General features: G+C 37.0%; 1 protein-coding gene across 48 annotated transcripts in view; it reads left to right on the top strand.

The window, feature by feature from the left end:
* The window catches only part of AHI1 (Abelson helper integration site 1), a 180,137-nt gene that overhangs the window by 75,754 nt on the left and 77,780 nt on the right, over positions 1 to 26,603 (top strand). For 28 of the 48 annotated variants that reach the window (XR_011522165.1, XR_011522167.1, XR_011522166.1 and 25 more), the window contains one exon: positions 7,137 to 7,254. Coding sequence is in view for 39 of the 48 variants with exons in the window: in XM_070557277.1 (XP_070413378.1) it covers positions 7,137 to 7,254 (118 nt within the window). In the remaining 9 variants the exon portion in view is untranslated. Of the gene's footprint in view, positions 1 to 7,136; positions 7,255 to 20,132; positions 20,190 to 26,603 lie in introns of all 48 variants that reach the window. The other 20 variants (XR_011522162.1, XM_070557281.1, XM_070557293.1 and 17 more) reach the window with 1 other exon arrangement.

Below are 26,603 nucleotides of genomic sequence, written 5' to 3'. Positions count from 1 at the left end.
TTCGTTGTGATGTAGGGGTCTTAATTTCATCCCATTGCATGAGGAATGAAATCTTGTTACCCCAGTACCGTTTGTTGAAGACTGTTCTTTCCTGTTGAATGGACTTGGCACTATTGTCAAAAGTCTTTAATCCTAAAAGAGTGTATTTATGTGGTTTCTCATCTATTACATCCAGGATAATAAATTTTCACCACATACCTAAGTTTTTTCTTCCCTAAATCCCAGCTAGATTTTTATACTGTTGGAAGATTCAGTCCTTTTTTCCATTAACATTCTTTAAACAAATATTTATTGAGTGTCTTAACAAGTTTTTTTTTTTTTTTTTGGTGCTTGGGATATAACAGGAAATAACATTTTATTGTAGGGAGACAAACAATAAAAAAAGAAATAGATATTTCAGACAATAAATGATGTGAAGAAAATAAAATAGGCCCCTGGGACAAAGAGTGACTCTCAAAGATGAACGTGGAAGGCCCCTCAGAGAGAAACGCCTAATGAGGAGCTAGTTCTGTCCTGTAGAAGTCCTCACCCAGAAATGAGACTGGAGAGCTCAAGGAGCAGAGAGAAGACCGCTGGCCTTAGGTAGTCTAGTGAGCAAGCAAGGGCATCAGGGTTTCCCGACAAGGTTGAGGAGGGGGTCAGGAGATCTTGCAGGCCTTCAAGGGGCCTTGCAAGCATGAGAATGTAGGGGAGGAAAAACTTTCCCTTCTGCCTTTCCAGGTTGTGAGGCTGGTCCAAGAATTAAATTGACATAGACAGATTAACAGGAAAAAAACCCAATTTTAATTACGTGCATATAGGAGCCACACAAAGATGTGAGATTCCAAAGGCTGCCAGGCAACTAACTGAAGCTTATGTGCCACCCTGAGCCTAGGAAGGTGATGGGGTCTGGGGCTTCAAAGGGGGAAGGCCACTCATAGGCAGGTGGGAAGAGGGAATGTTTGGTATGCAGAGGTTGCCCTGCTGTGCAGATAAGCCTCCCAGGTGAACAGTTCTCTCTGATAAGAGCGCTCTTCCTGGTTTAAACCCTCTTGCTAATGTAAGTTTCCCTTACAAAAGGGTAGCATCTACTCTGTTTTCAGAACTCCTATGTCTTCAGTTTCTTGGAAATAATCCTCCTGCCTAAGAAGCATATTTTGAGGTGGCGTAGTCTGCCACCGTTCAGCAGTAAAGAGTCAGGATGTTGTTTTAATTACAGAGAAACAAGCAGTTGAGGTGGTAGGCTGGGGAGAATGTGAGAATGGGTTTTAAAAGGAGAATGAGTCTTCCAAGCAGAGACCAGTTAATAGACTGTTAGAGTAGTCTAAGAAAGAGGAGATTCTAGCCTAGACTAGGATGATGTTAAAAGATAAACTCAGGCATATTAAACACTTTGAGTTTATTTGAGCAAAAATCTATTTCATTTGGGCAACGCCAAATCAGAAATTGTTAGAAGTGTTTCACCAACAGGAGCTTCGGAAAGACTTCTATAGAGAAAAGGTAGAAGTAAAGCAAGGACATTGGTGATTGGCTACAGCTAAAAGCCTAGTTGGCTGTGATTGGTTGTCCTTCGGTTTCCATTGCCTAACCTTGAGGAGGGCTTAGATTTTGGTTTGCCCATGTAGGCACCACAGCATTAGAGCCACTCAGTGTAATGGTCTCCTTGTTTAATTAATTTAACTTTGGTAATATCGAAGACAAGGGCAGTGGACAGATTTGGGGTATATTTTGGAAGTAGATTCAACAGGATGAGGTATGATGGATTGGATGTGGTGTGAGTGAAGGAAAGAGGAATTAGGAGTAAGTTCTGTGTTCTTGCTTTCAGCAATTCTACAGATGCTAGTAGTGCTTTTTAGTGAGATGACGAATGCTAGAGTGGAGCAAGCAAGTTTTAGGAGTGGAGTTTTGGATAGGAATGTAACTGTGAGGTAGACGATTGGATATATAAGTCTTGAGCTCAGGGGAGAAGTCAGGGCTGGAGTTGTATTTAAGCTGTCAGACTGGATAAGATCACCTGAGGAGAGCACAGCAAACACCCAAGGCACTGGTCCAAGAGCGGGATGTCAAGGAAGCCGAGAGGAGGTATTCCAGAAAGAGGAGTGATTGGCTGTCACATGCTACTGAGAGAATGAGTGAAAGGGACAGAAAATTGGCCATCGCATTTGGTTACCCTGATGGAAGCTTTCAGTAAGTGGCGGGGACGGAAGCACAATTGACAGGAGTTGAAGACAAAAGGAGCCAACGAAGCAGAGCCTGTGTGGGCCATTCTTTTAGGAAGTTTTGACTGGGCAACAGAGAGGAGCTGGAGGGGAATAGTAGATGGGCAGTAGTCAAGCATATTTATTTGCTGATGGGAATAACTCACTGGTGACGGAGAAGTTGATAATGTGCCACGGAGGCGGTAATGGCTGGACTCAAGTCCTTGCAAAGGTGAGAGGGAGTGTAATCCTGAATACTAGTGGAGAAACTGGCCTTAAGAGAAGGGGTTGTTCATCTTCTTTGATAGGCGAGTAGGTAGAAACCATGGGCAGGTGCTCATATATACATCTGATGGTGGGAAGATGAGCGCGCTTTCCTCTGATTGCTCCAGGATAGCAACTTGCCTTGCTGTGGATTGCAGCAGCCCTAGAATATCTCCAGAGGAATTTATGGTTTACGGTTTCCTTGCTCTTTCTCTTGTTTAGGGCTGGATTTGAAGCACATCAGAAATGGTCTTGCCTCGAGTTTTATTTCCATTAAGCTTTGTGTGATTCCTCACAAATGGAATTAATCTGTTTTTCTCATGTTCCCAGACATATTTTTTCCTACTTGGCATGTTATATAATTGGACCTCTTCTGTCTTAAATTATAATTAGTTTTGCTGTGTTTTCCAGAATTAAGTTATGATTTCCCTCAGGGAAAAGCAACTCTCTTTCCTTCGTCTCTCTTCTTCCTGTCCTTCCTTCCTCTTTCCTTCCTTCTAGATTTTATGTAGTATGGCCTCCACCTCTAACCTTTACTTGTCTGAGTTTCCATACTCCTCTGCAAGCTTCTTGAAGCCAGGGGACTTTATCCGTTCTTTCAGTTATTAATATCATCTAGCCTAGATGAATGCAGCCAAGCTAAAGTTTATTGAAGAATGCTGTAAAGGTAAAATAATGATCTGTGTTATAGTCTGATATTTCTTGGAACATACTATTGAATGAAAAATAAAAAGGTTTAAAAAAACAGAGAATCCAGAAAAGATAATTTTTTTAAATCTTTTTAAAAAAGTTTGGATATTTTATCATGAAGAGGAAAGATTAAGTTGAAGTTTGAGTAGAATAGTGGTTTTCAGTTATTTGGAGAGGTTTTTTTTTTAATTCTTTTTTTAATGCTCACGATTATTTCTTCATGGTATTGCAAAAGAGCAAATTAAGTTTTATTATTTTGACAGTATTCACAAGACTGGCTTGACTTTAGGAGTAGTACAAGCTACAGTAGGCCACTAAAAGAAATTATGGAATTTCATTACTGGAAATTTTAGAAAACTGCCTCTTTCAGGAAAAAACAATCTTTCTCATGTGTGTCGTCTTTACTCTCATGCTGCTACCACACTCAGAGCACTTCTGACGCCAGACGTGTGGGGGTTTTCCTCACACCAAGCAATTCTGCACCACCAGGTGGATGTCCTACAATTTAACTCGATTGTGACACTACCTACCCAGAGACAGCTTCAGATCCTGCAGGTTGAGGGCTCAGTTCACGAGTCTGCCACACCCTTCACTTGCCTGTTGCAAGTCCAGGCTGTAAGTCAGAGCTTTGCCCCCCGCCCCCAATTCTCAGGTTTGATTAATCACTACAGCAGCTCACAGACCTCAGGAACACAGTTTACCCAACTGTTCACCAGTTTACTCTAAAAGGATATGAGAAAGGATACAGATGAGCATCTCGATGAAAGAGGTACATAGGACAGGCACGTGGGAAGAGGTCTGTGGCTGCTCTGCCCTCTCTAGGCGCCCCACTCTCCCGGCAACCTGGAAGCCCTTCAAACCCCATACTACTGGGACTTTTATGGAGGCTTCATCAGGCAGGCATGATCAGTTACTAATTCCACTTCTATCCCCTCTCTGGAAAATGGGGGATGGCACTGAAAATTCCAAGCTTCTAATCATTTCTTGGATTTTCTGGTGAGCAGCACCTATCCAGGAGCCCAACAGGAGTCACTTCATTAGAACAAAAGACATTCCTATCACCCAGGAAATTAAAATAATTCTACTTGAGGTGAATGTAGCATATAATCTAAGGTCAGCTAAAATGATTAGACTTATAGGTATATGGAAGTGTGTGTCTTATCTCTTCCAATGGTTTTAAAATTTAATCGATCACTAAAAGATAAACTAATTGTTAGTTTGTTTAGTTTTGCGCATTCAATTTTAGGTTAGGGCAATGACATTTTTAACATGAAAATTAACCCCCTCTTAGAGAATTAGTATTTCCATATTTTACAAGCTGCTTATACCCTGAAAGAGTAGGCAAAACAGTTTTGTTGATTAGCTTGGCAGAAGTTCTAGGTGATTTTTTTTTTCTTTTCCTCTATTATGAATTTCATTAAATTTTTGTGCTTTCAGTTTTCCCCAGCATGGAGATATTAAACTGACTTTGGCAGACTGTGGTTTTGCATGAAGCAAGCAGAAAAGTGTGTTGTGAAAAGACGGTAGATTGTTGTAGGGTAGACGATCTTAGCCAACCTTTCTGTTGTTGTAAAATTATTAAGCAATTCTTTTCCACAGCATATATTTCAAAAATAGATATTGCTTCACTCTATTTAATAGTCATTATTATTTTTCTTCCTCTAAATGAAAGAGTGAATATGTGTAAGCTAGCTTTGAAAATATTGAGTTCAAATTTCAAGTCACTAGAACAATTAACAAATCACCTTAGAAATTGTTATCTGCCCTCTTATGTTGCCACTCATCACTTCATGGACATTTAATAGTCTCTAAAGAAATATGTCAAGAAAGAGCAGAATTATAAAAATACTTAAGAACATGTAATTGTAGATTATAGTTTTTTTTAAAAAACAGCATTTTATTTAAAAAGAATGACAAGACTTTGTTTGGGCAGAGGCATTTAAGTATCCTATTCTAGCTTTCCTGGTATTCTTTTTTGTTCTAGCACAAGTAAATTTCTGAAGAGGAAGACTGAAAAGCATTGTGTGTGTGTGTGTGTGTGTGTGTGTGTGTGTGTGTCTCTGTCTGTCTGTCTGTCTCTGTGTCTCTCTCCAGCATATACCTGTTCTTTTACACCAGATTTCAAAATGTCTTGTTAGACTTGTAGGATAAAAATTTTCAAGAACACAGAAGTAAAACTGAAAAATGATTCTAAAAAGAGAAGTGGATTAAATAGTTAAGTGATAAATATATCATTCTGTATATAGTACTTCCATTTAAAAGTATAGCACTCTGAAAAGTATACTGTATCATCATCCTATATTACATTTCCTAATTACCCTTACTTCCGGTGATGTTAATAGAAACTAATACTTATAGCACTTTATTTGTATAACACGCTATGATTTCCCTTTGCCAACATACTCTATTTAGTGTATTTCTTATTTAATATGTTATTCAGTGCTTTATGGTAAGCGTTAATACCAGTTCATCTTTCTTGCTCCCCCAGCACTTTCCCATTGAAGCATACCTACTATTTTTATTATCTCCATTTAAAGATAGAAAATGAAGCTCAACCATGTTAGCTGGGTTCATTGTTACTTTAGGTATTGTATTATTATAAATAATCAACTAATTTTGCTCAGTGTTTAATAATAGCTCCTGATAGAATTTTTAAAGCTGGATAGTTTTTTAAGCCCTGATGTGGCATTTGACCCCATCTAATTACTTTGAAAAATATTTTTATTTTTGATAAGGTGATATAACAATTCAGGAACTTTAGAACTATATTATGATATGGTCTTAGTTAATTGACTTTTTCACCAAATATGTAAAAGCTCTTTGCTTTAAGAGAAAAACCTAATCTAACATATACCAGGTACTATCACTGTTTGAAAGAAGTATTTACAAACATTATATAAATAACGAGTCAGATAAAGGGCATGTAACCACTACCCACTACTACTTATACAGAACATCAAAAGGAAATTTTTAAATACTAATACAGTGGAAGTCCTCCATGTGGTTTTGATTATTTTAAAAAAAGAGAGGAAAAAAGAAAGGAGCTATTTTATTTTCATATACTGATATTTGCATACCATAAACTTTCATTTAACACTTTGTTAATTCATGGATTACTTTTTTACAGTAAATTAGAAATTCAAACTTTCACATTTTTCAAAATTAGATCATTTTATCATAATTTTTGAAAGTGATAAAAATAGATATAATGACTGATTAATAATGAAGAGACTAGATCATTGCTGAAATCAAGTCTAAGTTACAAGGTTAATTTACTAAACGTTTAAAACTCTTTTTGTGAACTGTCCTTTATTTTCCCACAATAGCTGTACTTAGAAAGTTGCACTTGTTAGGCATTTTGTTCCTGTGAGACACTTGTACTCAAACACTCATAGTAAGGTTTTGTGTTATAGAACATTGTATTAACTTACAGAAATTTTACTTGATCATTATTTTAATGCTGTTTATAAAAAGTGTCTTAAGAAGATGCAGTGGAAACTATTTCACTTGGCAAGTTAGGTTACAGCTGTATTATCTGTGTCACCATGATGTATATAAACATGAATATTACAGGTGTTTTCTGTGCAGTCTCTGAAAAGGAAGTACCTGCTGTTTCACAAAATGCTAGAGAATTGTCAGTGTGAAACATTGTAACTTTCTTAATTGAACACAGTCAAGATGTCACTTTTATTTTTGCATTTTTCTGCACAACTTTTAAGACCACTCTAAGTTATTAATAAGGTCAATTCCATGATGAGCAAACTTGTTTTATTAGAAAGGTAGATTTACTTTCCTATAGTTACACTTTCATTACCACCGTGTTCTTTCCTTGATAAAAACTGTGAAGTTTGTAAACTTTAAAAACGAAGCATATAAATCATTACCACTCCTTTTGACCTACCATGTATCCTGGTTTACATCGTAAGCAAATATTTCTCATGCAGTTTTTGCATCAGTAACCCAGGAAATTACGCTTTAGTTTCTGATTTGCCTTTCCTATTACAGGTCAACAAAAATCTCTCGTTTCCTTCAACGTCAGCCTCCTCACAACAGTCTAAGTTAAAACAGCCCAACGTGCTGGCCGCCCATCAGATCCTGCGCCAGTTTGGTTTCCCTGAGACTGGTGAGCCCCCTCTTACTCTGACTCTTCTTTTAAATGTTTAGTGCTGCTCTTTCAATGGATATCGTTTATTTCTCTTCAGAAATAAGGATCATAGCATTGTAATGGTCAGTTTGCACGCTCGATGAGTCATATTCCAGCATCGTTTCTTTCTTTGAAAATCACTACCATTATTTCAAAAGCACATTTGAATTTGGTGACTTTAGTAGTAGTTACTCTCAACATCTATTCTATTGAGCAAAACACATGAGTTTTAAACATGTATAATATTAAGTCTGATTCAGTTTCCCTTGGATAAGGGGACCATAGTTTATGGATAATCCCATTTTATAATTCATTTCGAGGAAAGCCAAGGTAAAGTGCATTTTGGCAGAAACAGGACGCAGCCTGCCTGTGATATCATATTTCTTCAAAGTTGGTAAATTAATAAAATATGCAGAGAAGCTAGTTACAAAAATCTACACGAATCACTGAGTTGAAACAAATTATAGAATTGCAAATTTTTAGAATAATGTTTTAAATTAATTTGAATAAGGTTTTCAAAGGATATCAAAGAAAAAGCATCTAGGTGAGAAATGTGTATTTTTGGTATGAAAGACAACTATTTCTGTTCATTAGCTATATGTTTTAGACAGTATTTTTTCTATTATTGAATTCTTTTAGAAAGATGAGACAGCTAAGAATGGCAAAACAAGTATCTTTGACAAAAGGATTATAAGAAGAAGACACTTGAGCTTGAAAAGATCAATGTAATTTATTTAGAAATTTGGGGGCAGTATTTTCTACTTTGAAAGTATTTAGAGTTCACATATGCAAGTTATTTTAATGTTGCTGTGTAAGTTACATATTGCAGTGGGAAGACACGTGGATCAAGAACTCCTATGTTCAGTCCTGGCCGTGCCCTTTATTATCCTTATTACCTGTGAACCTTAGAATCTTCATTTGAAAACTAGAAATCATGTTTGCATTATATATTGTTGAAGTTCAAATCACATCGCACATATGAAGCACTTTGCAAGCTTAAGGTACTAAATGAATATGAGATACTTACATTGTAAACATGATGAGTATGTGTATGCTAGCTTTGAAAATACTTTGAGTTCTAATTTCAAATCACTATAATAATTAAGTTATCCCAAACCTTAGAAATTTTAAATTTCTAGTGTTCTAGATATCTTCCAGAAGTTGGAGCAATAGTGTGGATCATTCTTACGTACAGTGGAGGGCATGCAACATGCTACCCCTTAGACTCATTCTCTGCACCCTAACTAGATGCTTGGTTTGCCTTTAGACCATGTCAGTTTAATGCCTGGGGGGAGGCGGGGAAGCTGTCTTCACCACTTGATCCCTGTCATCTCTCTGCTGATGTCTAAAATTCTTCTGGGAACATATCTTTCATTCCACACTTCAGGATTAAAGGCATAGAACATAAATGTCTGGTTGAGTTAATACATTGATTAAAATTCATTCGAGTCGTGTTTTAAGTTTACCAGCCTACAAGGTGTAGATAACAGATACAAAGTTCTTCCTTTTCTGTAAAGGGAAAGAGCAGAGAGGACAGATAGGAAGTGCTTTAGAATGGAAGAGTGATTACCACTGAGACAGATAAAGCATAAAGATAAAGACTAAAAGGAAAGCCGAATGTGAGAAAGGCAAGGTCTGCAGACCTCACAGTTAAGCTTGGGACAGGCTCCATTTACCCTCACTTTTCCGTGGCCTTGAGTGAGGCTCTCAGATGTGCACTCACTATCCGAGAAGCATTCCCACTAAGCCGTATGCTACGTGGTAATGCTGCTTCACTTGATTATGTTTTAGTTATTAATATGCCTGACCTCATTTTAAGGCATATCCTTCCTATAAAATTATATTGGGATATTGCTGTGTAGAAAAATTATAAAAGCAGAGTATGTAGTCCATTGCAAAATGGCCAAATTAATCCATTTTATTAAGAAGTCAATCTTTGTGGGGAAGAAATCCTGCACCAGAAAACAGGTGAACTAGCTTCTACATCTGGCTCTATTTCTAAATGACTGTAGGATCTCGAGCAGTTTCTTCAGGCATCAGTTTTCTCGTCCCTGCTGGTAATGGAGGGCTCTGGATCTGGCCAGTTTCTGTCTTAAAAATTCTGGGATTCTATTCAATATTCAAACCAGTTTTAAAAGGAGATAAATAGTTAAGTGTTCCTGACTATACAAATAGTTTATTAGAATCTGAAATACAGGACTATGGTAACAAATAATGTAGATAGGATGTTTAGAAATAAAAGTCTTACTGCAAACCTATCTTAATATCCAAGTCATGTCTGTAGCTGGTGGCCTGGTACAGTGTAAAAGGCTCTTTACACAGAGCTGGTCAGTATGGGCCCTCCAGCCCTCACACTAGAGGCTTACGAGCACAGGCTGGTTTTGATGTAAATGGTGCGTGAGTTCATCTGCTGGAAGGCTGGACTCCAAAGTGGATTTATGGTCTGCTGTCACTTCTGTCGACTTTATTCAGGGAGAGTTCTAGGTAATGGAGACTGCTAGAAAAGAAGATCTCTCTTCTTTGGTTTGTACTCTTCAGAGTTTCTGGAACAACCTTTATTCATTCAAAATCACTTTGAGTGGCTACTTTGTTAAGGCCCTCTCCTAAGGATATAGACTAAATATTACAGTCTGCGCCCTCGAGGAACTTACAGTCTGGCTGTGGAGACAAGTGAGCATGCAACAAATTATGTCAGAGTGTGATAGATTCCAAAGTCACAGCATGAACCAAGGATCCCTGGAATAAAGAGGGGAATAAAGAGGTTTCTCAGACTTTACATGTCCCAGCAGAACTCTCGCCCCCAAACCCTTCCCTCCACTTGGACTTCCCTGCCACACACAGGTCTGCCCAGGCCCAGCGCTCCCAGCACCTTAGCCCAGTTGTTAGGTAAAACTAGGAGCTGTCTTGATTCCTCTGCCTCCCTCCACTCCCTGTACTTCCCTGCCTAAAGCTCTTACCTGGCTTTCTGTCACAATTAGAAGGAGTTGCAGAGCCCATGCCCTGTCTTGTAAAGCCCTCCGTGACATTGCTTCTGTCTTTGTCACTGGTCACATCTGCAGGCAGAGGCCGAGCCGTGGAGCAGATAGCCAAACGTACCATTGAAGAGAGCTTGACTTGGCTGGAGGGCGGTTTGAATCTCAGTTTAGGTGATGGAAATGGTGAGATGGGTATGTTTAGAAGACCTGAATCTGCAAAGGTAGATTGGGGTCAAACTGTGTCCTACTAAGCAAGTCACATTTTATTCTCTGGATAAAATAGAGCTAGCCAAAGGTATGAGTATGAAAGAGATAGGATAAAATGTGTTTTTAAAAACTGCAGCTGATGTCTGAGCAAGGGGTGGGTTACGGGAAAAGCTGGATGCAACTCTTTAGATACTCACTTTAGGGCCTGTTCACTGGGCTGTGACTCCAGGTTCTTAATTACAAAATAATAAAGCAGCTAATCCTATTAAAATTAAAACTATAAATCTTCCCTGAGTAATTTGTATAAGAAAGAAAACTGCAGTTTTACTTATCCATTATACCTTAATAGAGCTGGAAAAAAATTTTAATTTTAACATTTTAGCTTAAATTGTAGGTTGTAGCTCATAATGTTGCATCTCAAAACTTTCCATATTTCTTTAGTATGTTGAAGAAAATCTATTAAACAATAACAGCAACTTCTGTTTGTCTAAAAATTTATTTATATATATCCTCATGTAATCCTCAGTGAGACTCTGAGAAGTAGGATAAACATGAAAATCATAGGGAGTGAAATCTTTCTAGAGTTTTCTACGCCTTTGAAACTCTCGCTCTTTCGTCCCTTCACAGCGACACTGAGCAGCAGAGAGCTGGCTTGTTGGAGTTCACGTAGCCAGTGGCAGTTGTGTCACTCCCAGCTCAGGCCTTCCCATCCTTCCACACCCAACTGCCTGTTCCTCGAGGAGGGCACAGTGCAGGGGTGGAGAGATGCCTGCTCGAGACGCTGGCAAGGCTGTGCTGCAGCCGCTCATCATCCCTGCCCCTTGTCCTCCCATTCTGCCCGGCGGTCCTCTGGCTGTGGGCTGTCTTTTCTTACCAGCTATAGAGGCCTGTGACATACTGCGGAGAAATAACCTGAACAGGACTATTTGGAACAGATTTAGTTGTTAAAACTGAGGTGTCAAGGGGGTATTTTCTGAGGATTAATGAACTTACATTTTTCTTTGACCTTTAAATATAATTCTGTGTTTACTGGTTATTAGATTTTTTAAGGTCTGGTTTCAGTGAAACTGTGGTCTTTAGTCTCAAAAAAAGTCACATCTAGAGATTCTCTACAGAGAAATTGTGTTCTGTGATAGTTTGTCTGAATCCCAGATCCATTCAACATCTCAAGAGTCCCTATTACAGAGTAGATTTTAACATGTGGACTGCTCAGTAAGAAATAAAGGCAGCCACTGTGATGGGGTCGGAATGAGCAGGAGTGCTGGTTCTGTTGGCAGTGGGGTAGTCATGTCATCTTTGCACGTTTGTGTTTGAAGGACAGCATGTTTCATTTTCATGTACTTAGTATATCTTGTCACAGCATTGTGCTAAATTTAATTCATATTCATTGATAAGTAGAGTCATACAAAATAAAATGATTCATTTTCTTATTATAACTTTATTAATGTAATCTTTATGTCATCTTTTGTTTTTGTTTTTTTGGTGAGGAAGATTGGCCCAGAGCTAACACCTGTTACCAGTCTTCCTCTTTTTGCTTGAGGAAGATGCACCCTCAGCTAACATCTGTGCCAGTCTTCCTCTGTTGTGTATGTGGAACTCTGCGACCCCATGGCCTTGTGAGTGGTATGTAGGTCTGTGCCCGGGATCTGAACCCACAAACCCCAGGCCACCGAAGCAGAGCACGCAAACTCAACCACTAAGCCACCAAACCAGTCCCTTTATCATCTTTTTTCATTGTAGACTTGGAGTTTGATGTGGGAGAGTGATATCATTTTTAAAAATAATCAATAGCTTCTGTGTTCTCCATATTTTGTTTGCACTCTCCATTAAACCATATAAATATATATTAAACTTGATGGCCAACCATTTAATCTAACTTTTTAGTATATCCTAAACAATCAAGATATTTGATTTAAACAAAATCGTAAAATTATTCAGATGACTTCAGTATTGGTTAAGAAATCTGTCAGGTTAGCTGTTGTCCTTCTACATGTTGAATGATATTTGAAGGACTGTATTTTTCCACTTATTTTGCATGTCTTTGGCAAGTATACACTTATTCCCTTGACCAGCTCTTAAAATTAGGAACTATTTTCCCAGTTAAATTTTATTTTTATTGTTTTCAAGGTTTCAGTATTTCGTAAGGTTTTAATTTTTGATAGAAATGCAAAACTTTTTAAATAATACAGCAAATCTAAAATGAATCCTCAGTTGTAATTTCACAGAGATTCTGTGATATCCTTATATAACTCATTGTACAAGGTAGATTACATCTAAGCCGGAAACATGATGATTCTTGTATTTCAAAGGAAGGAAAAGAAAACATTTTGGCAAAAATTAGGAATTAGAATGACTCTCAGTAAACACAGCTGATGGTAAAGGGGGTTTCCGTTTTGAGGAAGGTAAAATGAGCTTCAAAGAACTTTCTCATACTATCAGAATTGGCAGTTTTCTGTTAGTATTACTTAATGAGCTTTAAACTATTAATTGAAAAAGAACGTTTTATTGTATTCTGATTTTAAACCTCCAGAGTTCTGAGATTTTGGGTGGTGGAATGGGTGAAAGGAATTAGTTCACTAGCAAGGATAATCTGCAGAATCAACTGATTTTCTGTAGACAGATGTCCTTAAGTGAGCTTTATGGTACTAAAAAGAATAAAAAATGTTTTTATTATGCAGTTTTTAAAAACAACTTGTTTTTCAGAACAGCCACCTTTCTGAACTCAGCACATGTGCATTATGGTGGAAAAAGCATGGGTCCTGGGGTCCGGAGGCCAGGAGCGCTGGCCAAACCCTAACTGCCTCTCCCTGCCCTTGTCTCGGTAGCTGACCTTTCACAGGATCGTGTCCCTGTCTTCTCCTTCATGTGAATTTCCTTCTTCATAGAATTGTGAGGATCAGAAAAATATTTTTAATAACTTTGAAATCCATAAGATACTGTGAGAATAAACAACGTGAAATTTTATGGGAGTTTCTTTTGATATTTTTTTTTTAAGTTTGAAATGAAAGGCAGTTTGTGTTGTGGCCAAAGGAAGGGAGGAAATCTTATTTTGAGATGTGATTTAATAAAATATGTTAAGTGATGATTATAGAAAAAAGAACATATCAGAGAGACAAATAATGGATATAGAATTTTGAGAAGCATTCACAAAAGTCATTAAGATGAGGTAATTTTAAGAGGAAAGTGTTCAAACAAGCATCTCAAACTTAATCCGTTAGAACTCACTTAACTTTGCACACTTTGGCTTTCCGCGTAAGTACCAGTCAACACAGAACCCCAGGGGTGGCCCTGTTTTCATGTTTGGATTTTTCTGGATGCTGAACAAAAGACCTTGATCATGTGGGTTTTTTCCTGTCCACATCACTATTTTACATTTCCCTTCCACAAAGACTGAGATTTCATTTGTTAGATTTTTTCTTGTTCATAACCGCATTCTCTAAAATTAATGTTTTATTGGTACATTAAAGGTATAGGGTGCCGTTTTAGTAACCAATATCAGTATTTTACTAAGTAAGTCTCCAGTGATCTGAGTTAATCCACTTGTTAAAGATTAAAACTTATCCCCACTTGTAATGAAAGCCCCTATATTTCCTGAGTAAAAAATGTCATTTGAAGTAGTATAATGTTTCTAACCATGTTCATAACTTAAAGTATATTATATGTATTGTTTCCTAATTTTTATCAACTGTAGTAAATATTAATATGCTTAATGAATGATTCTTCGTGCAAAGGGATATGCATTTAGTACTAGTGTCCGGATTTCTCCCAATACCCTCTGAGAGGAGAATACGAATGCAGAATTTTCTCTTCGTTTAAATCTGCTGATTTGAATGAGCTTATTATTTGTCCACTATTTCCTAGCCATTTATTTTGTAAGAAGCAATTTTATATGGTATTTATACGGTGTATATGATTCCAACCTGAAAATTTTCAACCTTTTTCCCCCATCTGTTAAAAATAGAGAACTGAGTTTAAGCTTTTCTTCTTTTTCAGTCACATTTCTGTGTGTATTTAAGAAATTACTAAATTTAGTTATCAATGGATACTGTAGCATTTGCCCAAAAGTGGATTAATTTTAAAAGTGAAATAATTGTATTAAGAATCAGTGAAAAATAAAAAGAAAGCAACTGAAAACCATAAACTATAAAAATGAAAATGTGATCTTATTGATTTAATGAATTTGCACACTACGTAATTGAATCCTGACATAACGGAAGTACGTGCCAGATCGTTGAATTTGTATTTTACAGATATTCTGATGTTTACCTTTTCCAAAGCTTTCTAATTGATGTATTAACAGCTTCTTCATTGGTCTTTTTTATAGTTTGATGATTTATAGAATTTATTTGCATATAATCGTCTTTACTTAAAAGATCAAATGTGAAATTTTTGAGAGTTTAAGCAAAGTTAAATGGAACTGTTAGAGTATGCATGGCTCTGAAATATGAAATCTAATCTCAGAAAAGATGTTCAGCCTCAAACTTGTGCAGCACGATATGTAAGCTAACCACTTGTCATGTGTGTGACAGAAATGTGATCATTGCTGTGAGTGAGCTTGACTTTCCTGAGAGGACCGGTTGTACTTCACTCTTCTGTCTCATTGCTGACAACATGAGAGCATTGCTGGTTTTCAGGTGGAAACTGTGGACCCACCTTTGTCTCTTCCTTCTCCTTTCCTTTTTCTAACTGGTCAGTCTCAGAGCCCTTTCATTTCTTTATTCTAGATCTTTCTTAATTCACCAATTATCCTTTTGATCTTTATGCTTTCTTTCTTGTCCTGTTTGTTCCTTTTTTCTAGTATCAAAGTTTTGTGGATGTCATTACATCTTACTAAATCTAAGTTCTCTTCTCTGAATTGATGTTTCCTCTGTGTTCAGTTTTTCCATATGTTTATCTATCCTGTTTTTTTCTTTCATGCCAGTGGCTTTTCCTTTATATCTGATGATCCTTGGTGTCTGTCTGTTTTTAAAAATGAAGGACCGGGTACAAATATGATGTTCCTCTTCTTTTGTGTAAATAGCTCTATAATCTCACTGTTTTGTTCACCTTAGCAGAAAGTCTATTGAGAACTTTGTGTACGTGGCTAAGACATTAATTTATATTTAGAGTAAACAGGCAAGATAAATGGGTCTGCGTGTCAGGCTTCAGAAGGAGAATAAGTGGGACAACAGCATCCACTCTAGAAGTCTTCACTCTTCCCAAATGATTTGTTCAGTATTATTTTTAGAGATAATTCCAAAGACTTTTTTTTTTTGCCTGTGGTTAATGCTCAGCAGCATTCATTTTATGTGGAATCTGCAGCCTGTTTGGCCTACGTATTTTATATGTGAATCTTTAGTTATTTCTCCTGGGTTTTGTTTAGTTCTCCCCCTACTGAATGTGCTGATTCTGTGTTTACAGGTCCTCTGAGTTTCATTGCCAGATAGATTCTATATCTACTGCAGCCCGCCATCATGATTTCAGACACTTTTCTAATCGCTTTTCATCTTCTATAAATTTGTTGAGCTCTCTAATCTGTTCTTTCCAAGCTTACCAGTGACCTTCACATCGCTAACCCCCATTGGTCAATTCTTTGTCCTTTTCTTACTTGACTATCAGCAGCCTTTGACACATTTGATCGCTTCTTAATGCATTGGTTTCTGGGACACCACTTCTTGGTTTTCCTCCTATCTCCTTAGCCACTCCTCCTCATTCTCCTTTGCTGGTTCTTCCCCTTTTCTTCCTTGTCTTATTGGATTGTTCCACTGTAATCTGATCCTCTTTTATTCCCTGTATACATTCACTTCCTTGGTGATCTCATGACTTTAAATAAAACCCATATGTCAGTGACTCTCAAATGTTTATCTTCAGCCCAGACCCCTTTTCTGAGCTCTAGACCTGCACGGTCCAGTACAGTAGCCTCTAGCCTCAAGTGGCAATTGAATACTGAAACGTGGGTAGTGTGACTTAGGAACTAAATTTTTAATTTTATTTCATTTTAATTTATGTAGCCACGTGTGACCAGTACCTATCATATTGGACAGTTCAGACCTACAAAATCTCCTTTATGTAAATCTTCATTATCTGACACCAGACAAATCAGGTGTTACAATATAAAGAATAGATTACAAGTTTTTTTAATAGAATACAAACAATGCCTTTAATAGTAAATCTTCCCTGAATATAATGTTGAAGATTTCATATTTAATCATCATCATTGTGCAGATGTTATTAATCAATATTGATTAACTTGAATAGGGACTCTAGAAGTTTCTTGTTTTTCATATTTAAATCAGTAAATGACATTCTGGTAGCACTTAGCCGAGAGGTCAGAAACACCTGAATTTAGATCCGGATTCTGTTACTTATGCTGTGACCTGAAGCAAGTTATTTTATCTTAGTGACTTGTCATTTGAAAATAGAGCATAGGAAAGTGTTTACTGCAAGTGAAAGTTTTTAAATGCCAACCAATGTTTGACTTACAATGCAGTAAGAGTTATAGATAGTGTCTTTATGACTATACTCAGAGCTCTTTTAATCATGGAGCCTTATTTTAAAGTTACCTAACTTCCCACTAAATTTTACAAAGAGAAAGCACTGTGTTCTTAGAATTAAACTTAGTGAATGTCTTACGTTAGAATCCATATTCCTCTACTACATATATATTTTTTCAAAATACAAATTCTGGGCATACTGATTAAAACATTTCCATGACAAAGTGGTTTTTATTATATAATTCTAAAGTAGGAGACTTTGAAGGTTTCAACTTCTTTATCAGAACATAATTTATATCATGGTGAAAGTTTTATAATTTACTGCTGTGCCTCTAGGGTAAAATGAAACTGTCAGTAATCATTTCACCCAATGGTGAGGCTTAAAGGGAAAATTACAACTTTATGTGACTGCAGCAGGTGAGGTGAGAGGGCAGGTTATAAAATGGTACATTAGTTCGACCAGGCATCACTTTGTTTTTATAGCTTGAGAATAAGACTACATTTAATATTGTTTAATATCAACCATAAGACACACTTCACTATTTTTGTAATCTCAAACTGAAACTGATAGTTTTCCCATTTTTAAGATAATTAGGCATACAAGATGATATTATTGTAGGATCTATTTGAAAATATGTAGTTTTTAAAGTAGATTTCTCTGTAATTTTTTTCTCATAATAAACGTAATGCATAGTTTTGAAGAAAATGAGTATTCCATAATTGTAAAGCCTTTCTTCAATTGCTAGATATTATGATTGTTTTTAGTTTTTCAGTATTATAGTAAATACATCTGTATATCAAAATGTTGACCACCTCTCAAATAATGAAAAGTATTTTAATTGATTTTTAAAATAAAAGATCAAATTTTACTCCATATTAATCATAAGCACTCGTTCCTTCCCTTTATATACCTGCGTGTTAACATTTTCACATATTTCACGTCACTGTCCATTTCAGCATTTATGTTCCATAATTCTGTGGAAAGTGGTGAATTTACAAACTCAGGAATCACTTTTATTTACTGGTTTTCCTTAGAGTTGCACTGCTTAGAACGCAGGAAGCAGCTCTTCCTGTCCTCTCCTGGTCAGGAGGAAAAATGAAATGCCATTTATATCATAAGAACAATGATTTTTGTTTCCTTTGTCAATTCCTGTGTCCCAAAGTAACTTTTTAAAATTAAGTCTGTGGCAAGAGATACTTTAGTTTTTAGACACTTTGGTGTGTGTCTGCTGAGGCCTGGAAATTCAGAGGAGGCGGCTCTCAGTTCAGTTCTCATTGACTCTTACTCAGTGAGGTTGCACTTTCTGAGGCTGTGCTCAGAATAGCCCTAAGGTTTCCCTTAGAGTAGCTAAGTGCACACTTTTGCATTTTGTGGTTTAGTCAGTTTGGTCTGGATAGTGAACAGTCTATGATATCATAGAATTTACTGGTAATGTTTTCTGGAAATGAATATCCATCACTTATTGAAAATGTCAGCTAACAATGGAAATTAGGTTTAGGAACCAGACCTTCTGGTAATGATAGAGATGTCTAGATAATGTTGATTTGTATTTTCCAGAATTTTAAATGTGTGTTTTTAGGAAGCTTTTTCCTTGAATGAAATTGTAAAGAATCACTCTCTGTGTTGTTCTTAGTCAGCAACTTGCCTCCAAGTCTGAGAGCAAAGTTGATGACAAATATGGAAACTAAGAAATGACTAAATGGAGTGACTGGTCATTTTTTAAAAATAATTTAAGAAGTTTTTGCATTCTAAATTTTCAATAAGTGAAAAGTAGAACCTTGTTCTAATGTTCTAATTTCAAGCAATTTACTTTTTTTCTCAACTTTCTCCTTTTGAGAAAACATTCAACTATAATTTCATAAGGAGTAAAAATTGGGAATGATTTTTGACTAGTGTCTATCTTTTTCTGTCTGAGCAGAACCAGAACTGTATTTTAGTAGAAGGACTCTTAACAAAAGCTGTTATTCAGAATAAAAAATAAAAACCTTTTTATGCTTTTTCAAAAATTAGTTCATGTGATTCATCAGCCAGTGTTCATGGAGAGCCTACCGTGTGGCAGGGACTGCGCCCAGCCCTGGGAGAGATGGAGGGAAAGGCCAGTCCTCCCAGGCTGGTTGGTGAATCCAGCAGGCAGAGCAATAGTTACAGTGTAATGGGGGTGAGGTCAACAGCAGACCAGCGCAAAACACTGAGGGAGTGCAGAGAAAGGAATCGATCTGATTAAATATGTTATCCTTGTAACACACACTTACTGCCATGGCCCTGCTTAGAGTTCTGTGTTATCTTTACAATAGAGAACAAGGTTGTCCACTTAGGACTCCTCTAAACTTAGCTTAGAACTAGGCATCTGGATTTTGTTGTTGGCTTTTACAAGGCTAATGTGTCACAAGTCATGTAATAACCTTAATTACTATGCTACGTCCTTCAAATCTGCCTCCCAAGGGTGTTCTGCTGTCCTGGGAATAAGTGAGTGAATACTTATAAAGCATTCGAGTGCTTTCATATTAATGTGTGAGAGTGACTGTGTGTGTTTTTGTGTGTGTATGATGTGTATACGTGCCCTTCATTTGAAAGGAATCAAGTCTCACATTTCAGAGCTGTTAAATTTGTCTCAGCAAAGTAGGTGGTGAGCAGGTTTTTTATTTTGGCGAACTCAGAATCAACAAAGTTTGGGTTTTTGCTGAGGATGTCTCTTATTTTCTTCTTTTTTTGTTTCTTCTTTCTTTTATTATTTTAGTCACATTATAAGGCTTGATACTTAATGTCGTCTCAGTCTTTTTAATCGATATATTTTCAAGTGAAGATTAAGAAAGATTTGAAAGTAAAATATTTTAAGATCTAATGTTGAGGCAGTTATAGTTGCACAGTATAGCAGTTAGGCACGTTAACATACTTCTTAATATTCCTTGAACTTTTTACAGGGGAAAGGTATAGCATAATAAGCATATTATTTTTAAATGACTTCTTTTTGCTTTGAGTTATGGAAAACATTTTCTAAATCATCATGCTTATGTTCAAAATTTTAATTTATTCTCTCTCTCTAGAATTTAAATTATATCTTTTATGAATGAACCTGAAAAACAAGTTCCCACCTTCCTGCATTCTCAGTACCATACCAGTGTAATACATGAAAATACGTTTTCCATTATTAAATCCTTTCTCATTTTAACTTTGTTCTTTTTTTTGTTTTTAATTCTAAAGGATGTTTAATTCCTGCACATGCAGATACTGGGAATGCAAGATTCATTCATACATTCAGTAAGTACCCAGTGAGTACTTACTCTGCCCCAGGTACTAGTACAGGTGTTATTCTAATGTGTCCTTGAACAAAACAGGTGAAGATCCATGTCCTTGTTTAGCTTACCTTCTAGTGGAGAGAGACAGACAATAAGCAAATATAGAATAAATAAGCAAAGCAGAGAAGGGCGATAGAGTGAACTGGGGACTGGGCTTAGGTTGCTGTTTTATATAGGGTGGTCAAGGACAGCTTCACAAAGAAGCTGACGCTTGAGCAAAATTTTGAAGAAGAAAGAAAGCCATGTTGTCTGGGAGAATAGCGTCCCCAGCCAAGATCCCGTGTCAGGAATGTGCTTGGTCTGCATTTTGAATAGCAAAGAGGCCAGTATAGCTGGGGCCGAGGGAATGGGGGAGAGAGTAGAAGACAATGAGGCCAGAGGGGCAGCAAGGGGCCAGATTGCACAGAGCCTTGTATAAATGAGGGGCGGAACACCGGCCATCGTCAGCACCGACAGTGTTCACTAGAGACATGTTTAAAAAGGGACGTGGGTGGGATCGCGCAGCTTGATCCCTGCTGTAGTGAGAAACGTGAGCAAAGTGCACTGGAGAGCATGTGTGATGTAGTGACGAATAACCCTTCACTGAGAAGGCGGCATCTAAACTAATTGTCATGAGATGAGAAAACTGATAATCGTAAAAGGTTTCACGGCCTTCCAGCTAGGAAGGCCAGTTAAAAGATGCTTTTGTAATTGAGGTGGGAGGACAGGACTGAAGTAAGAAACTGAAGATGTTAAATCCTTAAGTACTGGAGGTTTGGAATGTGAGTGGTAAGGGATAGAGAAGTAGAATTTGAGGATAACTAAGTCTTCTAGTTTTGAATGAGTGGATGACAGTCCACTAACAAAAATAGGGAAATGTAGGATATTGGGAAAAAGATAATTGTATTTTGGATATATTGAATTCGAGGTGCCTAGAACACACCTGGAGCGAGATAGCTAAGCGCTTGCTCGTCCATTGATCCTCATTTATTAAATATCCTGCTCTGCGTCAGTCCGTGTACTGGGAGCTGGACCGCCTACTTGGAAACACAGGCTTGCAGCGTGAGAATAGATGGAGGAATCGGTGGCACGTGTGTGGTCTCTGAGTCCATACAAGTTAATGAGACAAGCTGGAAGAGGCTATTGAATGAAACGGGGCCAAGAGACTAAGAACGATTAGGATGACCATAACATTGATAGCTTGGATGTTTGCTGCCCAAAAAGAGAGCAAAGGAAAAAATTGAGGACACAGGCAAATCCTGGAAGCCTGTTTTGGTGCTATATGTCTTTTTTTTTTTTTTTTTAATTCTTCACTGCAGTAACAAATCTTAATAAAAAAAAATACCTGAATTATAATATTATACCTTTTATCTTTTTTGTGCCTGTTCTTTTGGTTTTTAAGGTAGTATATATACCATTATTGTTAAAATAATTAATATTAGTGTTAAAGACTTATAGATACTAAATTATATTTTATGGATTGAACATGCAGAATTGAAGTATTTAGGCCTTGTCTATGTAATAAATGTGTCAGTTTTATTAGAAACATAGCTGACTGTCCTCAGATTGAATATCTAGAGAATTTCACAAAAGAGTAGTTTGAACAGACTTTAGTCTCCTTTTAAAGTTTACTCAGGAAATTTATCAAATACTAAAAATTATATGCAGTTCTTGGTAGTTTTTAAATAGAAATAAGTACCATAGGATCTTGACTGATTATTGATTAGGACAGGTAAATTATTTGGGCATCAGTTTAAAAGTCAGTTAAACACTAAATTTATATATTCATTGGATCAGTGAATTTAATTTTTGATTAACATCTGGGAATAAATAGCACAGATCATTAGAGACTGGCATAGCCCAGGACATCTTCCCAGAGGTGTGCGGTTTAACAGAAGCACAGAAAGACTAAATTATACTTGCTTTTTTTTTTTTTTAAAGATTGGCCCTGAGCTAACATCTGTTGCCAGTCTTCTTTTTTTTTTCTTCTTCTCCCCAAAGCCCCCAGTACATAGTTGTATATTCTAGTTGTAGGTCCTTCTAGTTGTGCTATGTGGCACGCCGCCACAGCATGGCTTCATGAGCAGTGCTAGGTCTACACCCAGGATGCAAACTGGTGAAACCCTGGGCCACTGAAGCAGAGCACACAAACTTAACCACTCAGCCACGGGCCAGCCCCTCTACTCGTTCTTGATGGCAGGGCCGAAACCAGAATCCACGTCGTGTGACTGATGTGATCCACAGAGTTACCCACTTCTCCCTGCTTGCTTTGTGCTTTTTCAAGCACAAGCATGAATTCACCAGTCTCAGATTTCAGGGACCCCTTCCCCGCTTCCCGTTGTCCACCTGCTCATCTGTGTTCACATAACCCTGGTGAATGGGTCACTGCCTGTTTCCATGACCAACACAGGAAAGCCTCCTGATTTGTGGGTTTGAATATTCACTAAGCTTCACCTCTGTGGTCTCTGTAGATTCAGGGCCTTCAGCCTTTGATGTTTCTGAGTTTGGGGGAATTTTTTCATTCAATATAGGAAAAGTACAGTGTTCAAACAATATTCCCTTTCTGAAATCTTTGAAATTTGTATCCAGTAGATAGAGGGCTTCCCATAGCATCCTGAAAAAGTCCAATATAAAATACATATTAACATTATACTACACTAAATGAGGATAAGCCACTTTAAGATGCACATTTATTAAAAGTTCATTTTAAATGAACGTTTAGAAAAATGTTTAGAATATGGGAGACTATCCATGGAGAATCTGAGGCCTGTTTTGCTGCACGATGTTATTATAATTCTCATTTTCTCTATTCATGTATTCAATCATTCAACAAACATTTCTTGAATATGAACTATATGACATCAGCAGCTAAAACGAGTTTTAGTAACTGTGTCAAGGAACTGCTGTGGTAGAGGCTTGTGCGGGAATGCAAAGGGACGGGAGAGATGGGGAGGGGTGTCTAAGTCAGAAGTGGGTGGGGAGAAGGAGATCACAGACTGTTTCCTGGAGAACGTGATGTTTGACCTGGACTTTAAAAGATGTCAGGAAATAATTAAGCCAAGAAGGGATGTTAGAAAGGGGAGAGCATCAGTACACTCTGATGGGAGCCGAGAGTGGTGGGGTGGCAAGGGCGAAAGTCAGTGAGCTGGCGTAGCTACAACCTGAGTGGCTCAGCATGCCGTTTTGAGTTAAGCAGTTTGAGTTAAACACTGGGGGGCGGGGGTTGATTTTTATCCTGAAGATTAAGCTGTAGAAGGACAAAATAATTTCCCCTGTAGAAAGGTCACTCTGGCAGTGTGGGATGTCATGGGAAGGCCCAGGAGCAAGTCAGAGTTTGCTGGGAAGCTGTTCCCATCGTCCAGATGAGGAGAGTATGTCCAGACCACGTGGTGGCGTAGAGAGGAGAGGACAGGGTTGTAGGCATCTGTGTACATACATGTGTACATAAATGTATGTGTGTGTATTTTTTAAAAAATATTTTGAAGATGTGATAAAGTCAGTATTTTCACCTCAGGTTGTATAAGACTAGCTGTTAAGTTTTCTAAAGCAGAACTCATTGTTAGAATAGCTAACCTTTGTCATATATATTTTCATTATAATTCTTACTATTTTATTCCTTTAAAACTTTAGTTCTACATGTATTTAAAGACTGTTGAAAAAATATGACAAATATAGGATATTTTAAACATCAAAGTCAAAATAAACATTCTGACTGTGTGTGTGTGTGTGTGTGTGTGTGTGTGTATGTGTATGTGTATATATAGAATGTGCTCAGTATGCCAGGTCCAATTTGACATATTTTTTCCTATATTAACTAATTTAATCCTCCTGTCAGCCTATGAGACACATACTGTTTCCGCTGTACTGAATGAGGAAGTGGAGGCATAACTGTGTAAGTACCTTGCCCAGGGTCACGTATCTAGTAAAGCCAGGGCCAGTCTCCCAGTATGTGTAGCATGGCTCCAGTCAGGATGTGCTAATAAGTTGTCCTTTGAAATGTGTTTGTTTCTAACTGTAAAGGAACAGAAACTAGTAATAGAGAATTATAAATAACTCATACCTCAGATTTGGGACAGTAATTTGTGCATAAAATTATTATTATTTTTCAATAAACTTAGGAGATTTATTGAGTGGAGCTATCAACATGTAAAATATAAATATGTATTATAATAGCTATTTATTCATTTGTGCATTAATTTTGGACCTTTCTCTTATTTTTAAGAAGGTTCTAATCAATCCAGAATTAGGGAAGGAGTGTTTTGGGTTTTGTTGGCTGTTTATTTTAAATAATGCTAAGAGATTTTTTTCAGCAGGAACTTAAACATGTTTACTGTGCTTAAGTGGAAGATGCTGTAGTGTTCAAAACCATTGAAGTTTTGCTTCCCTACTGTAAGGTCATTAAAAGTATATTAAGGACCTATTATTCTTTCCCCAACTTTATTTTGAAATTTTTTAAAACCACAAAAAAGTTGGGGGGAAAAAAGTTGGTATAAAACTTCTAAATTCACATTTCCTTCTTTGTTCAAAGACTTCACTTGTATGTCTGCCAAGAATAAGGATATTCTCCTATATAACCATAGTTCCATTATCACATCTAGGAAAATTAACAATGATTCTATGTCATCATCTAATGAACAGTTTGTATTCAGATATTCCTAATTGTGCCTAAAATATCTTTAGTAGTTTTTTGTTTACTTGCTTATTTTATCCAGCAGCCAGTCCACAATCGCAGTTAGATTGGATATGTCATTTTAGTCTCATTTAATCTCAGTTAATCTCAAATCTTTTTGTTGTTTTTTATGATATTAACTTGTTTAAAAAAAGAGTCTGGCTGAGCCGGTTGTGCTGTAGAATGTCCAGTGTTTTGATTTGGTCTGTTTCGCTGTGATTTGATTCAGGCTAAACTGTTTTGGCAAGAATGCTGTGAGTGGTATGTACTATTTTGCATCACATCAGGTGGCATACAATGTCAGGTTGTCCCATTGTTGGTGTCGCTAAATTCAGTCCTTTATCAGGGTGGTGTACACCAGATGTCTCTGTTTTAAAGATACATTTCCCTTTGTAATAGCTGAGTAATGTGTGGAATGATGCTTTGAGACCATGTGAATATCCTGTTCCCCAACAACCCTACTCCATGGTTTCAGCATCCATCGATGATTCTTGTCTGAATTAACTATTTCAGTGGTGAGGGGATGCAGAATGGTGGGTTTCTAATGTTATCATTGCTTCTACATTTACTAACTGGCATTTGGTCAAGAAGAGTGTTTCCTTTTTTTCTTGCCTGTCTCTTTGAGGATTATGGACTTTTTTTCATTCAGTTTGTTATACTTCTTCACTATCATTTTCTTCATGTTGTTCAAGTTGTCCACTAATTTGGCAAAGGAGAGCCCCTTCATGTCTATTCCCATGTCCTTTGATATGAACCAGTTAGAGTACTTCCTTGCTTGTAATGCACCAGTTTCACCTTGTACTTGCTCTGCCCCAAAGCTAGAATCAGTCATTTCTCCAAGGAGCCCTGGTACTATTTAGTGCATAATGGAATTTAGAAACTAAAATCTGGGACTAAGTAACTCATTGCTAGTGGGATATCATTGCTTCTAGGACCTTCCAGTGGACATATCTAGGAAATCAGGTTTTAAAAAAATCAATATATTTATACTGTTATTTCCAATTCAGACTTTAAATTACCTTTATTGTATATTTTTATGTTTTTACTTTATGTAATAGGGAGACGTCATTTGTCAGTAATATAGTTGCAAGTATTTTCTCCCAGTTTGTCATCTGGCTTTTGACTTGGCAGTGCAAAAGTTTTGTTTGTAAAAGTTTTCCTCATATCCGACCGTATAAAAGAATTCACTGTGTTTTCTTCTAGGATTGGTATAGCTTCGTTTTTAGCATTTAAATCTCTAACCCATTAAGAATTTATTTTTCTGGGTTATGGTGTGAGGTAGGGATCCAGTTTCTTCTGCAAAATGTCCACCTCATTGTCTCAACACCATGTATTAAAAAATATCTCTTCCTCTTCGTATACCACCTTCCCATATGTACTTGTGTCCTTTCCTGAACGTTTTAATCTGTTCTGTTGGTCTGCTTGTCTACTCATGTGTCATTACCGCATTGATTTAATTACAGAGGCTTTTTACAATATATAGTCATATGTTTATTTCTACTCATTGCTTCCCCACCTGAGATTTTTCTAGGTATTCTTGCATATTCTTCTATATGAATTTTAGAATCAACTTGTCTAGTGCTGGGGAAAAAACTTTTTTTGTTGGAATCACATTAAATTCATATATTATCTTGGAGAAAATTGGCATTTGTATGATGTTACGTTGTCTTGTCTCAGAACAAGGGATGTCTTTCATTTGTTCAAGACTACTTTTATGTCTTTCAGAAG

This window comes from Equus przewalskii, chromosome 9 (genome assembly GCF_037783145.1).
Source record: "Equus przewalskii isolate Varuska chromosome 9, EquPr2, whole genome shotgun sequence".
NCBI classification, from domain to species: Eukaryota; Metazoa; Chordata; class Mammalia; order Perissodactyla; family Equidae; genus Equus; species Equus przewalskii.
Note: the sequence above shows the minus strand (reverse complement) of the source record. Positions and strands in the feature narration are given on the sequence as shown.